General features: G+C 47.2%; 1 protein-coding gene across 2 annotated transcripts in view; it reads right to left on the minus strand.

Moving 5' to 3' along the window:
- The window catches only part of gbe1a (glucan (1,4-alpha-), branching enzyme 1a), a 188,667-nt gene that overhangs the window by 143,219 nt on the left and 28,790 nt on the right, over positions 1-16,658 (minus strand). For both annotated transcript variants that reach the window (XM_064971318.1, XM_064971317.1), the window contains exons 2-4: positions 11,942-12,111; positions 6,691-6,806; positions 3,145-3,270 (exon numbers count right to left, since the gene is read on the minus strand). In XM_064971318.1, the coding sequence (XP_064827390.1) occupies positions 3,145-3,270; positions 6,691-6,806; positions 11,942-12,111 (412 nt within the window). The remainder of the gene's footprint in view (positions 1-3,144; positions 3,271-6,690; positions 6,807-11,941; positions 12,112-16,658) is intronic.

Raw genomic sequence — 16,658 nt, forward strand, 5'->3', positions numbered from 1 at the left:
GAGAGCAGAGGAGGAGAGCAAAGGAGGAGAGCAGAGGAGGAGAGCAAAGGAGGAGAGCAGAGGAGGAGAGCAGAGGAAGAGAGCAAAGGAGGAGAGCAGAGGAGAGCAAAGGAGGAGAGCAGAGGAGGAGAGCAGAGGAGGAGAGCAGAGGAGGAGAGCAAAGGAGGAGAGAAGAGGAAGAGAGCAAAGGAGGAGAGCAGAGGAAGGAGAGCAAAGGAGGAGAGCAAAGGAGGAGAGCAAAGGAGGAGAGCAGAGGAGGAGAGCAGAGGAGGAGAGCAAAGGAGGAGAGAAGAGGAAGAGAGCAGAGGAGGAGAGACAACAGTACCACGGGGCCCCGAGACAACAGTACCACAGGTACTACAGGGCTCCAAGACAACAGTACCGCGAGACAACAGTACCCCGAGACAACAGTACCACAGGGCCCCGAGACAACAGGACCACAGGGCCCCGAGACAACAGGACCACAGGGCCCCGAGATAACAGGACCACAGGGCCCCGAGACAACAGGACCACAGGGCCCGAGACAACAGTACCACAGGGCCCCGAGACAACAGGACCACAGGGCCCCGAGACAACAGGACCACAGGGCCCCGAGATAACAGGACCACAGGGCCCCGAGACAACAGGACCACAGGGCCCCGAGACAACAGGACCACAGGGCCCCAGGAGAACAGTACCACAGGGCCCCGAGATAACAGGACCACAGGGCCCCGAGACAACAGGACCACAGGGCCCCGAGACAACAGGACCACAGGGCCCCGAGACAACAGGACCACAGGGCCCCGAGATAACAGGACCACAGGGCCCCGAGACAACAGGACCACAGGGCCCCGAGACAACAGGACCACAGGGCCCCGAGACAACAGGACCACAGGGCCCGAGACAACAGTACCACAGGGCCCCAGGAGAACAGTACCACAGGGCCCCGAGACAACAGGACCACAGGGCCCGAGACAACAGGACCACAGGGCCCGAGACAACAGGACCACAGGGCCCCGGGACAACAGTACCACAGGGCCCCGAGACAACAGTACCACAGGGCCCCGAGACAACAGTACCACAGGGCCCCGAGACAACAGTACCACAGGGCCCCGGGACAACAGTACCACAGGGCCCCGAGACAACAGTACCACAGGGCCCCGAGACAACAGTACCACAGGGCCCCGAGACAACAGTACCACAGGGCCCCGAGACAACAGTACCACAGGGCCCCGAGACAACAGTACCACAGGGCCCCGAGACAACAGTACCACAGGGCCCCGAGACAACAGTACCACAGGGCCCCGAGACAACAGTACCACAGGGCCCCGAGACAACAGTACCACAGATACTACAGAGAGCTCTGTAGTAAAGGAGAGCGTTGAAAGAGAGAATAGATGAGAGAGAAAGAGAGCGAGGTTAGTTTTACATCCCCCAGGGAATAACTGAGAAACAGTCCAACTCAAACTGCTTTCATGACCAACTGCTTCTGTCTGGGTATGTTTCTGTCTATAAACCTGACGCAACAGCTGAAGAGGAGAGGAGGGAGAGCAGAGGAAGGAGAGCAGAGGAGGGAGAGCAGAGGAGGGAGAGCAGAGGAGGGAGAGCAGAGGAGGGAGAGCAGAGGAGGGAGAGCAGAGGAGGGAGAGCAGAGGAGGAGAGCAGAGGAGGAGAGCAGAGGAGGAGAGCAAAGGAGGAGAGCAGAGGAGGGAGAGCAGAGGAGGGAGAGCAGAGGAGGGAGAGCAGAGGAGGGAGAGCAGAGGAGGGAGAGCAGAGGAGAGAGCAGAGGAAGGAGAGAGCAGAGGAAGGAAAGCAGAGGAGGGAGAGCAGAGGAGGGAGAGCAGAGGAGGGAGAGCAAAGGAGGAGAGCAGAGGAGGAGAGCAGAGGAGGGAGAGCAGAGGAGGGAGAGCAGAGGAGGGAGAGCAGAGGAGGGAGAGCAGAGGAGGGAGAGCAGAGGAGGGAGAGCAGAGGAGGGAGAGCAGAGGAGAGAGCAGAGGAAGGAGAGCAGAGGAGGAGAGCAGAGGAGGAGAGCAGAGGAGGAGAGCAGAGGAGGAGAGCAGAGGAGGAGAGCAGAGGAGGAGAGCAGAGGAGGAGAGCAGAGGAGGAGAGAAGAGGAAGAGAGAAGAGGAAGAGAGCAGAGGAGGAGAGACAACAGTACCACGGGGCCCCGAGACAACAGTACCACAGGTACTACAGGGCTCCAAGACAACAGTCCCACAGGGCCCCGAGACAACAGTACCACAGGGCCCCGAGACAACAGTACCACAGGTACTACATGGCCCCGAGACGACAGTACCACAGGGCCCCGAGACAACACTACCCCGAGACAACAGTACCACAGGGCCCCGAGACAACAGTACCACAGGTAATACATGGCCCCGAGACGACAGTACCACAGGTACTACATGGCCCGAGACGACAGTACCATGAGTACCACAGGGCCCCGCGACAAGAGTACCACAGGGCCCCGCGACAACGGTACCACAGGTACTACAGGGGCAGAGGAGGAGAGGAGAGGAGGGAGAGCAGAGGAGGGGAGAGGAGAGGAGGGAGAGCAGAGGAGGAGAGGAGAGGAGGGAGAGCAGAGGGGGGGGGCAGAAGCAGAGGGGGGAGAAGCAGAGGAGCAGAGGAGGGGAGCAGAGGAGGGGAGAGGAGAGGGGGAGAGCAGGAGAGCACAGGAGGGAGATTAGAGGAGGAGAGAAGGAGGAGGAGAGAAGGAGGGGACAGGAGGAGAGGACAGGAGGAGAGGACAGGAGGAGAGGACAGGAGGAGAGGACGGAGGAGAAAAGGGGGTAGAGCAGAAGGGGGAGAGCAGAGGAGAGCACAGGAGAGGACAGGAGCAGAGGGAAGGAGAGGACAGGAGGAGAGAAGTGGGGAGAGCAGAGGAGAGCAGAAGGAGAGAGGAGGAGAGGACAAGAAGAGAGGACAGGAGGAGAGGGAAGGATTCTTTATTAATCGGTACATAAACATGTCTCCATTAGCAACACAAACATCAGAAGCTTCATGCTGCTGAGCTTCCAGTGAAGAGCTCCTTCACATCGGGGTGTCTGGGTGGCTGCCTGGGAAATGTTAATAGCACTTCATTAAAAAGGAGAAAGCTTTCTGCAATAAGAGGCTTCTCACAATGCTGGAGGACACACACACACACACACACACGGTACATACCAGGAAAGGCCTAATAGGGTCCCAGTGTATCCAGTCGTAGGTGTTGGAGTCCACATGTTTGTGACAGTATTTGGCCCACGGAGAGATACGGAATAACTCCTCCCCTTCTGACGTCAGTACCACTAGCTGATTGGACAAGACACGTTGAAAAAAAAAAAAAGGAAATGACATCAGAGGCGAGCAGCGACGACAAGGATATTTATCTACCAACAAGACACCAAAAATATTCAATACTTTATATATAATAAAGTAAAAATACTTTAAAAACACAGAATTCAAAGTCTGATCTGAACAGTCTAATTTTAGAACGTCATCGGGATCCATTGAACCAAATCAGAAGGGCGGGCTGACGTTTTGTGCTTAGCGAAGAAGCTAGTTAGCCAAGCAGAGCGCTAGCTAGCCAAGCAGACTACTAGTTTTAGTACGGTTGAGAAGAACATACCAGCCTCTCCTCTAGTTTTAGTACGGATGCGATGAATAGACCAGCATCTCCTCTAGTTTTAGTATGGAAGTTTCCCCCGGAAAAAAACAACTCTTATATCTTTACTTTCAACACACATACAGACTTTCCTCGTGGCTAAATCCCCAGGTAGCTGTATAGACTTGCAACAGTGGCAAGATAAACCCTTGTAGCGTTCTATACGTCCAGTTAAAAGTTCATACAGAGTATCACACACACACACACAAACACATGATCAAATATTAATGTCTGAATAATTGCTGGTTCAGTGATGCTGAACAGATGAGGTGATTTAAAGAGCTACTGAGATATATTGAACAGTGGTGTGTGTGTGTGTGTGTGTGTGTGTGTGCTGCGGGTTCATTTTCATGTGATGTGCGTTTGAACATAAGGCACACAGAGGTGTACAGGGTCTGAGATAAACAGACACCCTACCAACAGTCCTTTGGGAGGGAGGGGGGGGAGAGAAGAGATTTGGGGCACAATTAAATATTTACCAACTAGCTGACTGTTAAGAGTTGTCATAGTGCAGAAAGTAGAGCCCCCTGAGGAGGAGAGCCTGAACTGACATAGATGCAAGTTGGCTGGGGAATATAAGTTTTGTTGGTGGAATATTTAAGAATGGAAGTACGAGAAAAGATGAGTCAGACAGAGTACAAACGTCTTGGTCAGAGACGGAAACTCAGTTCTAGTTTGTTTTGGAGGTTGTTCTTATGATAAAATGTTTTTTGTTTTGTTTTTTTGTTTTAAAAGCCGAGTGAGTGACAGAGCAAAAGAAGGAGGGTTTAAAACGCAGTGAGGGTTTAAAACACAGTGAGGGTTTAAACACAGTGAGGGTTTAAACACAGTGAGGGTTTAAAACGCAGTGAGGGTTAAAACACAGTGAGGGTTTAAAACACAGTGAGGGTTTAAAACACAGTGAGGGTTTAAACACAGTGAGGGTTTAAACACAGTGAGGGTTTAAACTGTGCACCACATGACATATGATTCTGTTCTTATCCTCTGTCCAATCCACCAACCATTCTGTTAGCTCACCGTCTCTGTGTGTGTATATATATATATAGAGAGCCTGGGAGGAAACAGATGGACCCAGCAGAGCTGAACACCGTCCTGTGTGCCAACACTGATAGGCTGTTATTGTGTTGTGTGTGCGTGGTGTGTGGATGTTGTTTGTACACACACAGGGCAACCTGTGCCAAGCTCCCTCCCATTCCCAGTTACAAATCGGCCCCCTAGCAGTACTTTCAGACTCCTTAAGTTGCTCCGTTCCCATGTCCTCATTCACTACCCCTCGTAGTGTTGAATGGATAACCAAGTGGGTTCCAATCAATAACAATATCTTTCAATAAATGGAGCATTACACAAATCACAATAACACAAAACATGATTAGATAATCTCATCCGTCAAGGAGGTACTTTACCACACAAGAGAAGATTGAGTAGAAGAGGATGGTTTATATCGTACTGCTCACAAAAAACGAGGAAATTGAAGACTTATAATTACATAAAATGCAGATTTGCTTTTCTCTCGTTCTCTCTTTTTAAATCCCCACGTTGTTTAACACATATTGTGTCGGCCTGCTTGGGACCGGTTTCAGTGTACTAAGTTCGAATCAATAGCCCAGAAATGCCTATATCTTATATTATCATTTTTATCTCATTCACAAATAAATAAATCAACTCAATTGGTGTGGTACTTATTTCGTTAAGACTCGGTTTGTGTAGATTCTCAGATTATCATTATTCACAGATTTACGTTAAAGGGAGTTTTTCCCCGTGTTTCTCCATCAATAACTAAATGTGTGACTCAGCACCTGGATTCGGTCTTACGTGGCAAAATTTGAAATGCTGTTCCCTACATTGGACTCAGAGCTAAGAGACTGACTGGGCTGTGACCTATCAAACTGACACCTAACCTAGCCAGGACACCTAGCCACTGTTGTCTTTAAGTGCTAGCTAGCTACTAGTTGGCAGCAGCTAACATATCTTCAGCAATATTCAAAATGTCAAGCCAGATAAGCTGGAATTATTACAATGTTATCAGTTTGTTAGTTTGACGTTGTAGGTGCTTGTTGCTTGCTCGTCTCCAGCTGAGCCAGCTAGCCAGGCTCCAGTGTAGCAGGCAACACGCAGCGTCTTGTTAACCTCTCTTGGGTAGGGGGCAGTATTTTCACATCTGGATGAAAAGCGTCCCCAAAGTAAACTGCCTGTTATTCAGGCCCAGAAGCTAGGATATGCATATGATTGGTAGATCTGGACAGAAAACTCTAAAGTTTCCAAAACGGTTAAAATAATGTCTGTGAGTATAACAGAACTGATATGGCAGGCGAAAAACCTGAGAAAAATCCAACCAGGAAGTGGAATTATTTTCATGTGGCTGTTTTTCAACTCAATGCCTGTAGAGAATCCAATGGGTTAGGAATCAGATTGCAGTTCCTATGGCTTCCACTAGATGACAAGAGTCTATGAACCGGTTATAGGTACAGGTTTCAGGCTCTTATTTTGAAAAACGACAAGTAAAAAGCCATTTTGGTCAGAGGAAGTATGCAGACCTGATTTGGGCGGGCTGTTTTTGCTTTCTATTGAAAACCGGTTGAAATATTATTGATTATAAAGACAATAAACAACCTGAGGATTAATTATAAACATCGTTTGACATGTTTTGACAAACTTCACCGGTACTTTTAGTATGTATTCGCCTGTCTGTTGTGACCGCCTTGGAGCCATTGGATTACTGAACAAAACTTTTTGGGACATAAAGAGGGACTTTATCGAACAAAACAAACATTTACTGTGTAACGGAGTCTTGTGAGTGCAACCATATGAAGATCATCAAAGGTAAGTGATTAGTTATATCGCTATTTCTGACTTTAGTGACTCCTCTACTTGGCTGGTAAATGTTTGTATGCGTTTCTTATGTGGAGAGCTGTCCTCAGATAATAGCATAGTAATAATACTAGTAATAATAAGTAATAATAGCAATAATAGTAATAGTATTATTAATAGTAATAATAATATAGTAATACTAATATTAATAATAGTAACAGTAGTAATAACAATAATGGTAACAGCAGTAGTAACAATACCTTGAGTTTGGTCTCATGTTCAATGGCAGGTGCCTTGTCTCTTTTAGGAGGAAGGTAAAGTTCCCATTTACCATACTCTTTCTTAGTGTAGGGGTGGGATGTACTGTTCCAGTCATCTGGGGAGAGGGTGACAGTTACATGAGAACATAGAAGACCATAGCTCACTGTTGCCAACAGTTTCTCAATGAGAATTCCTATTGGCTGCATAACCTTTTTACATTACCGTGACATCACAGCACCACATCTGCGCCCCCGACGAGAGAGCGACCAGAGAGCCAGCAGAGAGCAGAACACAGAGTGCGAGCAGAGGGCAGAGAGAGGGGCAGAGAACAGGGAGAGGGGCAGAGAACAGGGAGAGGGGCAGAGAACAGAGAGAGGGGCAGAGAACAGAGAGAGGATTGTACCATATCTTTCACTACATGTACAGTCGTGGCCAAAAGAGAATGACACAAATATTAATTTTAACAAAGTCTGCTGTCTCAGTTTGTATGATGACAATTTGCATATACTCCAGAATGTTATGAGTGATCAGATGAATTGCAATTAATTGCAAAGTCCCTCTTTGCCATGCAAATGAACTGAATCCCCAAAAAACATTTCCACTGCATTTCAGCCCTGCCACAAAAGGACCAGCTGACATGTCAGTGATTCTCTCGTTAACACAGGTGTGAGTGTTGATGAGGACAAGGCTGGAGATCATTCTGTCATGCTGATTGAGTTCGAATAACAGACTGGAAGCTTCAAAAGGAGGGTGGTGCTTGGAATCATTGTTCTTCCTCTGCCAACCATGGTTACCTGCAAGGAAACACGTGCCGTCATCATTACTTTGCACAAAAAGGGCTTCACAGGAAAGGGTATTGCTGCCAGTAAGATTGCACCTAAATCAACCATTTATCGGATCATCAAGAACTTCAAGGAGAGCGGTTCAATTGTTGTGAAGAAGGCTTCAGGGCACCTAAGAAAGTCCAGCAAACGCCAGGACCGTCTCCTAAAGTTTATTCAGCTGCGGGATCGGGGCTCCACCTGAACAGAGCTTGCTCAGGAATGGCAGCAGGCAGGTGTGAGTGCATCTGCACACACAGTGAGGCAAAGACTTTTGGAGGATGACCTGGTGTCAAGAAGGGCAGCAGAGAAGCCACTTCTCTCCAGGAAAAACATCAGTGACAGACTGATATTCTGCAAAAGGTACAGGGATTGGACTGCTGAGGACTGGGGTAAAGTCATTTTCTCTGATCAATTCTCTTTATGATTTTTTGGGGCATCTGGAAAAAAGCTTTCCCTTAGAAGACAAGGTGAGCGCTACCATCAGTCCTGTGTCATGCCAACAGTAAAGCATCCTGATACCATTCATGTGTGTGGTTGCTTCTCAGCCAAGGGACTGGGCTCACTCACAATTTTGCATAAGAACACAGCCATGAATAAAGAATGGTACCAACACATCCTCCGAGAGCAACTTCTCCCAACCATCCAGGAACAGTTTGGTGATGAACAATGCCTTTTCCAGCATGATGGAGCACCTTGCCATAAGGCAAAAGTGATAACTAAGTGGCTCGGGGAACAAAACATTGATATTTTGGGTCCATGGCCAGGAAACTCCCCAGACCTTAATCCCGTTGAGAACTTGTGGTCAATCCTCAAGAGGCAGGTGGACAAATAAAACCCCACAAATTCTGACAAACTCCAAGCATTGATTATGCAAGAATGGGCTGCCATCAGTCAGGATGTGGCCCAGAAGTCAGTTGACAGCATGCCAGGGCAGATTGCAGAGGTCTTGAAAAAGAAGGGACAACAATGCAAATATTGACTCTTTGCATCAACTTCATGTAATTGTCAATAAAAGCCTTTGACACTTATGAAATGCTTGTAATTGTACTTCAGTGTTCCACAGTAACATCTGACAAAAATATATAAAGGCACTGAAGCAGCAAACTTTGTGGAAATTAATATTTGTGTTATTCTCAAAACTTTTGGCCACGACTGGGTCTGCTGGGAAAGTGGTGTCTGTACAGAGAGAGGGGCAGAGACTTATTGGTGTCACAGTGTGTTATGTGATGACTACCCAAGGCACCAAATCATGCCACCTTAGTAGACAGTAGAACACACGAGCTTGCTCCGTCTCTCACACACAGTCCATTCCCAGACAGAGGTGTTAGTGGCCTAAGGCGATGCTATTGCAGCTTAACAGGCCTGGGGCACTCACCTGAAAATACACACTTGTCTGCTAAAGTGCTCTGACATCCCAACATGTTTAGAATACAATCATCTCCTTCAACCTCTCTCTCTCTCTCATCCTCCTTTAACCTGTCTCCTCCCCTTCATCGACACTGACTGAAGTGGATTTAACATGTGACACTGATAAGGGATCATAGCTTTCACCTGGTCTACTGTATGTCAAGTAAAGAGCAGGTGTTCCCCCCCACACTGGCCAGTTTATTAGGTACACCCATCTAGCACGGGGTCGGACCCCCCTTTGCCTCCAGAACAGCCTGAATTCTTTGGGTGTCGGAAATGTTCCACGGAGATGTTAGTCCATTCTGACGCGATGGCATCATGCATTCGCTGCAGATTGGACTGCCAACACCTTCCATCTCGTCCCAAAGATACTGGGTTCGGTCAACACCACCTTCCATCTCATCCCAAAGACACTGGGTTCGGTCAACACCACCTTCCATCTCGTCCCAAAGACACTGGGTTCGGTCAACACCACCTTCCATCTCGTCCCAAAGACACTGGGTTCGGTCAACACCACCTTCCATCTCGTCCCAAAGACACTGGGTTCGGTCAACACCACCTTCCATCTCGTCCCAAAGACACTGGGTTCGGTCAACACCACCTTCCATCTCGTCCCAAAGACACTGGGTTCGGTCAACACCACCTTCCATCTCGTCCCAAAGATACTGGGTTTGGTCAACACCACCTTCCATCTCGTCCCAAAGATACTGGGTTTGGTCAACACCACCTTCCATCTCGTCCCAAAGATACTGGGTTTGGTCAACAACACCTTCCATCTCGTCCCAAAGAAACTGGGTTTGGTCAACACCTTCCATCTCGTCCCAAAGATACTGGGTTTGGTCAACAACAATACGCTGTGGCGTTCAACCGTTGCTCAGTCGGTATCAAGGGACCTAACGTGAGCCAGGAAAACATTCCCCACACCAGAACACCCATCAGCCTGTACCGTTGACACCAGGCAGGTCCATGGACTCATACGGTTTACATCCTGACTGTCATCAACAGTAACTGAACGCCTGTCTGTCTGCTTTATATAACAAGCCACGTGACTCACTGTCTGGAGGAGCGAACCACTTCCCTGAACGGGGTGATGTCTGGAGGAGCGAACCACTTCCCTGAACGGGGTGATGTCTGGAGGAGCGAACCACTTCCCTGAATGGGGTGATGTCTGGAGGAGCGAACCACTTCCCTGAACGGGGTGATGTCTGGAGGAGCGAACCACTTCCCTGAACGGGGTGATGTCTGGAGGAGCGAACCACTTCCCTGAACGGGGTGATGTCTGGAGGAGCGAACCACTTCCCTGAACGGGGTGATGTCTGGAGGAGCGAACCACTTCCCTGAACGGGGTGATGTCTGGAGGAGCGAACCACTTCCCTGAACGGGGTGATGTCTGGAGGAGCGAACCACTTCCCTGAACGGGGTGATGTCTGGAGGAGCGAACCACTTCCCTGAACGGGGTGATGTCTGGAGGAGCGAACCACTTCCCTGAACGGGGTGATGTCTGGAGGAGCGAACCACTTCCCTGAACGGGGTGATGTCTGGAGGAGCGAACCACTTCCCTGAACGGGGTGATGTCTGGAGGAGCGAACCACTTCCCTGAACGGGGTGATGTCTGGAGGAGCGAACCACTTCCCTGAACGGGGTGATGTCTGGAGGAGCGAACCACTTCCCTGAACGGGGTGATGTACCTAATAAACTGTTCGGTCAGGGTGTTCTACAGATGGTCCCATTTGATGTTCTACAGATGGTCCCATATAGATGTTCTACAGATGGTCCCATATAGATGTTCTACAGATGGTTCCATATAGATGTTCTACAGATGGTTCCATATAGATGTTCTACAGATGGTTCCATATAGATGTTCTACAGATGGTTCCATATAGATGTTCTACAGATGGTTCCATATAGATGTTCTACAGATGGTTCCATATAGATGTTCTACAGATGGTTCCATATAGATGTTCTACAGATGGTTCCATATAGATGTTCTACAGATGGTTCCATATAGATGTTCTACAGATGGTTCCATATAGATGTTCTACAGATGGTTCCATATAGATGTTCTACAGATGGTTCCATATAGATGTTCTACAGATGGTTCCATATAGATGTTCTACAGATGGTTCCATATAGATGTTCTACAGATGGTTCCATATAGATGTTCTACAGATGGTTCCATATAGATGTTCTACAGATGGTTCCATATAGATGTTCTACAGATGGTTCCATATAGATGTTCTACAGATGGTTCCATATAGATGTTCTACAGATGGTTCCATATAGATGTTCTACAGATGGTTCCATATAGATGTTCTACAGATGGTTCCATATAGATGTTCTACAGATGGTTCCATATAGATGTTCTACAGATGGTTCCATATAGATGTTCTACAGATGGTTCCATATAGATGTTCTACAGATGGTCCCATATAGATGTTCTACAGATGGTCCCATATAGATGCTCTACAGATGGTCCCATATAGATGCTCTACAGATGGTCCCATATAGATGCTCTACAGATGGTCCCATATAGATGTTCTACCGATAGTCCCATATAGATTGTCCCATATATATGCTCTACAGATGGTCCCATATAGATGCTCTACAGATGGTCCCATATAGATGGTCCCATATAGATGGTCCCATATAGATGCTCTACAGATGGTTCCATATAGATGGTCCCATATAGATGTAACATACAGTGCCTTGCGAAAGTATTCGGCCCCCTTGAACTTTGCGACTTTTTGCCACATTTCAGGCTTCAAACATAAAGATATAAAACTGTATTTTTGTGTAGAATCAACAACAAGTGGGACACAATCATGAAGTGGAACGACATTTATTGGATATTTCAAACTTTTTTAACAAATCAAAAACTGAAAAATTGGGCGGGGCAAAATTTTTTGTGTGTGTTCTCGTCCTTCGGTGTGTGTGTGTTCTTGTCCGCCCGTGTGTGTGTGTTCTCGTCTGACCGTGTGTGTGTGTGTGTTCTTGTCCGCCCGTGTGTGTGTATACTTACTGAAGTCCCCAGTGAGGAACAAGGCCTGAGCTCCCGGGGCCCACTCTCTGAACATCAGGCTGTTATTAGCCTGTCTCTGGACACCATAGGACATGTAACTCCTGGTGAAGTCATCAAAACTCCCCTCAGCCTCCTCCAACTTAGACAACCTCTCAGTGAACAACTGGTACCTACAGAGAGAGAGAAAGATGGTGAAAGACGTTAGCACACACACACACACACACACACACACTAACGAAGCCTCATCCAGAGAACTACGTTATAATCCCGATAAATAAATCATCAAAACGGAGCGGTGGGAAAGAGAGACTCCATTGGAGTGCAGATAACATGGATTTTCTCCCAGTCCTGTCCCTGTTCCAGTCCCAGTCCCTGTTCCAGTCCCTGCCCCAGTCCCTGCTCCAGTCCATGTTCCAGTCCCAGTCCCTGTTCCAGTCCCTGCCCCAGTCCCTGCTCCAGTCCATGTTCCAGTCCCAGTCCCTGCTCCAGTCCCTGTTCCAGTCCCTGCCCCAGTCCCTGCTCCAGTCCATGTTCCAGTCCCAGTCCCTGCTCCAGTCCCTGCTCCAGTCCATGTTCCAGTCCCAGTCCCTGCTCCAGTCCCTGCTCCAGTCCCTGTTCCAGTCCCAGTCCCTGCTCCAGTCCCTGCTCCAGTCCATGTTCCAGTCCCAGTCCCTGTTCCAGTCCCTGCCCCAGTCCCTGCTCCAGTCCATGTTCCAGTCCCAGTCCCTGCTCCAGTCCCTGCTCAAGTCCCAGTCCCTGCTCCAGTCCATGTTCCAGTTCCAGTCCCTGCTCCAGTCCCTGCTCAAGTCCCAGTCCCTGCTCCAGTCCCTGCTCAAGTCCCAGTCCCTGCTCCAGTCCATGTTCCAGTTCCAGTCCCTGCTCCAGTCCCTGCTCAAGTCCCAGTCCCTGCTCCAGTCCCTGCTCCAGTCCCTGCCCCAGTCCCTGCCCCTGTTCCAGTACCAGCTCCTGCTCCAGTCCCTGCTCCAGTCCCTGCTCCTGTTCCAGTCCCTGATCCTGCTCCAGTTCCTGCCCCAGTCCCTGCCCCAGTCCCTGCTCCTGTCCCAGTCCCAGTCCCTTTGATAAATGGGACATTCTAAATGTAAACACATTTTACATATTAGTAAAGACAAGATTACATTGAGAATAGTTTGATGAGTGAAAATAGGATCACTTGATGAGACAGCTTGACCAGCCTGAGACAAGGAACAGAGAACAAGCTTTTTTTCTCCCTACTTTTCTCAAATCATCAATAGTTTACAGTCCCGTCATGCAGCCCAAATATGTTTTGATTTCTAACACATTCTAAAAGGTTGGTATCATTCACAACTAAAGTTGTAAAAAATCTAGCATATATGACCTGTTTCAAATGATCATTTTAACATTGCCACTTCATTTGAGCACTTGCTCCGGAGTGGGGAAAACACCCTTTTTATTTATTATTATTTTTTATATATTTTACTATAAAAAAAATGTTAAAGTGTTATAGATTCTTCAAAGTAGCCACCCTTTGCCTTGATGACAGAAACATCCTGGAATCAGTAGGTTTGTCCGAACTTTTGACTGGTACTTAATTTCATTAATATTCTGGTGTTTCTTTTCCATGAAAAAGATACAAATTACTCTGGGTTTCTGTTAGAATGGAGCGGAAAATATGGCGCTGTACAACGTGATTCCATAGGTGTTATTTCATAGTTGTGATGTCTCCTACAGAATTAGACAGACACTACTCAACACTAGTGAGACTCATTTCGTCTATGGTAGGCCTACAGTATATCAAAAAATATTATTTTCAATAATTACATTTAGAGGATTGGAGGACTCTAAATTAATATGTGAGGGACATTTTCCATTAGATGTTATCACAGATCCTCAGGGGCTTTTATAATTCTCAATTAATAAATAATAATAATAATCACTGTTTAAAAAGTAACAATATTTTAGAGATTTCGTTTTACCCAAGAGTGAGTGACAAAAAAGGCAAAAAGCAGACATCACTTGTTTATATTCAGTCAACACATATCTCAAGAATATCATATTTCAACAAGTCATTTGTTATGGATCCATAACTAAATCAACATCTGTATTTTGAAAGAGTATTTTAATAATTATTTTATTAACGAAAGCATAAAGATGCTGATGATGAAACACAGTACTGTACAGTATATGCTTTTACAGTTGGATAATAAAGCATTCTGAAGATATAAGCCACCTGCATTTATTTATTAGGCTACTGTGTAGTCTGACAAGTAAACATACCTACAGTATGTACTGTAGGGAACATGGGAAAGTGCCTAATTCCTTACATAAGGGAGAGCAGGCCCATGTCCAGACTTTCTCTCGTGACCTCACGTACTCATTAACTCTGTTTTTAATGCTTTTTAAAGGTTGCATCAGTCACAGACAGAAACTTCTGGAGACACAGTATTAATGATGGACACCCGGAGGTTCACTGGTTCTTTATATATGAATTATAACATCATGTTTCTAGTTACAATGTGTAATCATTGATGTCCCAGGAGCAGGAGTGGTAAACACTGTTTAAGTGTGTAATTGTAATACATACATGCAGTCACGGCATCATTCACAGTTTGATACACCTGGTATTGGATATGACTGAAAAAAATGGAGAGAAAAAAACCTTGCAAAATAGCAATTTTCGTAAATTAACTTTGACGAAAGAATACACACAATCGTTTTTCTCGACATCAACATATTCCTCTCAATTGTAAATGTTTTGCTTGACTCGTTATGATGTTATAACTACTTGAATTTGCCTCCCGAAATGTTTTGTCAGCCCATCTTTGCTGAAGATGGCTGACAAATTCAAATTCGTCATTGGAACCACTCGATATGATTGGTCATACACAAACCTTGGCACCCAAATGCATAATGAGTGCTTTAACTCCCCCTGGTGGTGATCTGGAGCAATGACGCCGGGAACCTCCCGCGGTGGCTCACAACTTTTAAAAGGAGGAACTACTGTACAAGTCTATTCTAAATCTGAGGGGGTCACTGGGCTTTCAAAGTTCAATACAATAAACATGAATCCACAGAAGAAGAAAAAAATTCAGTTCACAAATACTGACCTATAAACCACTATGAGATGTAATCAAATGTGAGTGACTGTGCAGATCGATAAACACTGTTAGGAAATGTGTTCTTATGACCATGTATGATGCAATGATGTCTTGCAACAAAGAATCCTACCACACCGGAGTAAGGCAGTGCAAATTCAATGTCCCACACTCCGAGGGCCCTCACCTCCTCCCTGTAGGCCGTCTCGTCGTTGTTGGTAATCAAGCCTACCACTGGTTGTGTCGTCCGCAAACTTGATGATTGAGTTGGAGGCGTGCGTGGCCGCGCAGTCGTGGGTGAACAGGGAAAAATATATAATAATAACAATAATAAGTCTTCTTCCTGTGGCTCGTCATCCTTGGTGGAACTGAAACTCAATATAAAAACGCCACTGTCAACTGCGTTTATTTTCAGCAAACTTAACATGTGTAAATATTTGTATGAACATAAGATTCAACAACTGCGACATAAACTGAACAGGTTCCACAGACGTGACTAACAGAAATTGAATAATGTATCCTTGAACAAGAGGGGGGATCAAAATCAAAAGTAACAGTCAGTATCTGGTGTGGCCACCAGCTGCATTAAGTACTGCAGTGCATCTCCTCGTCATGGACTGCACCAGATGTGCCAGTTCTTGCTGTGAGATGTTACCCCACTCTTTCAACGGAAATTTCTGGGGGGGGGGGACCACCCTCGTCCTCACCCTCCGATCCAACAGGTCCCAGACGTGCTCAATGGGATTGAGATCCAGGCTCTTCGCTGGCCATGGCAGAACACTGACATTCCTGTCTTGCAGGAAATCATGCACAGAACGAGCAGTATGGCTGGTGGCATTGTCATGCTGGAGGGTCATGTCAGGATGAGCCTGCAGGAAGGATACCACATGAGGGAGGAGGTCTTCCCCATAATGCACTGCTTTGAGATTGCCCCTAATGACAACAAGCTCAGACTGATGATACAGTGACACACCAGACCATGACGGACCCTCCACCTCCAAATCGATCCCGCTCCAGAGTACAGGCCTCGGTGTAACGCTCATTCCTTCAACGATAAACGCAAATCCGACCATCACCCCTTGTGAGACAAAACCACGACTCGTCAGTGAAGAGCACTTTTTGCCAGTCCTGTCTGGTCCAGCGACGGTGGGTTTGTGCCAATAGGCGACGTTGTTGCCGGTGATGTCTGGTGAGGACCTGCCTTACAACAGGCCTACAAGCCCTCAGTCCAGCCTCTCTCAGCCTATTGCAGACAGTCTGAGCACTGATGGAGGGATTGTGTGTTCCTGGTGTAACTCGGGCAGTTGTTGTTGCCATCCTGTACCTGTCCCGCAGGTGTGATGTTCGGATGTACCGATCCTGTGCAGGTGTTGTTATACGTGGTCTGCCACTCTGAGGACGATCAGCTGTCTGTCCTGTCTCCCTGTAGCGCTGTCTTAGTCGTCTCACAGTACGGACATTGCAATTTATTTCCCTGGCCACATCTGCAGTCCTCATGCCTCCTTGCAGCATGCCTAAGACACGTTCACACAGGTGATCAGGGACCCTGGGCATATTTCTTTTGGTGTTTTTCAGAGTCAGTAGAAAGGCCTCTTTAGTGTCCTAGTTTTCATAACTGTGACCTTAACTGCCTATCGTCTGTA

The sequence above is a fragment of the Oncorhynchus masou genome, chromosome 8 (genome assembly GCF_036934945.1).
Source record: "Oncorhynchus masou masou isolate Uvic2021 chromosome 8, UVic_Omas_1.1, whole genome shotgun sequence".
In the NCBI taxonomy this organism is placed as follows: Eukaryota; Metazoa; Chordata; class Actinopteri; order Salmoniformes; family Salmonidae; genus Oncorhynchus; species Oncorhynchus masou.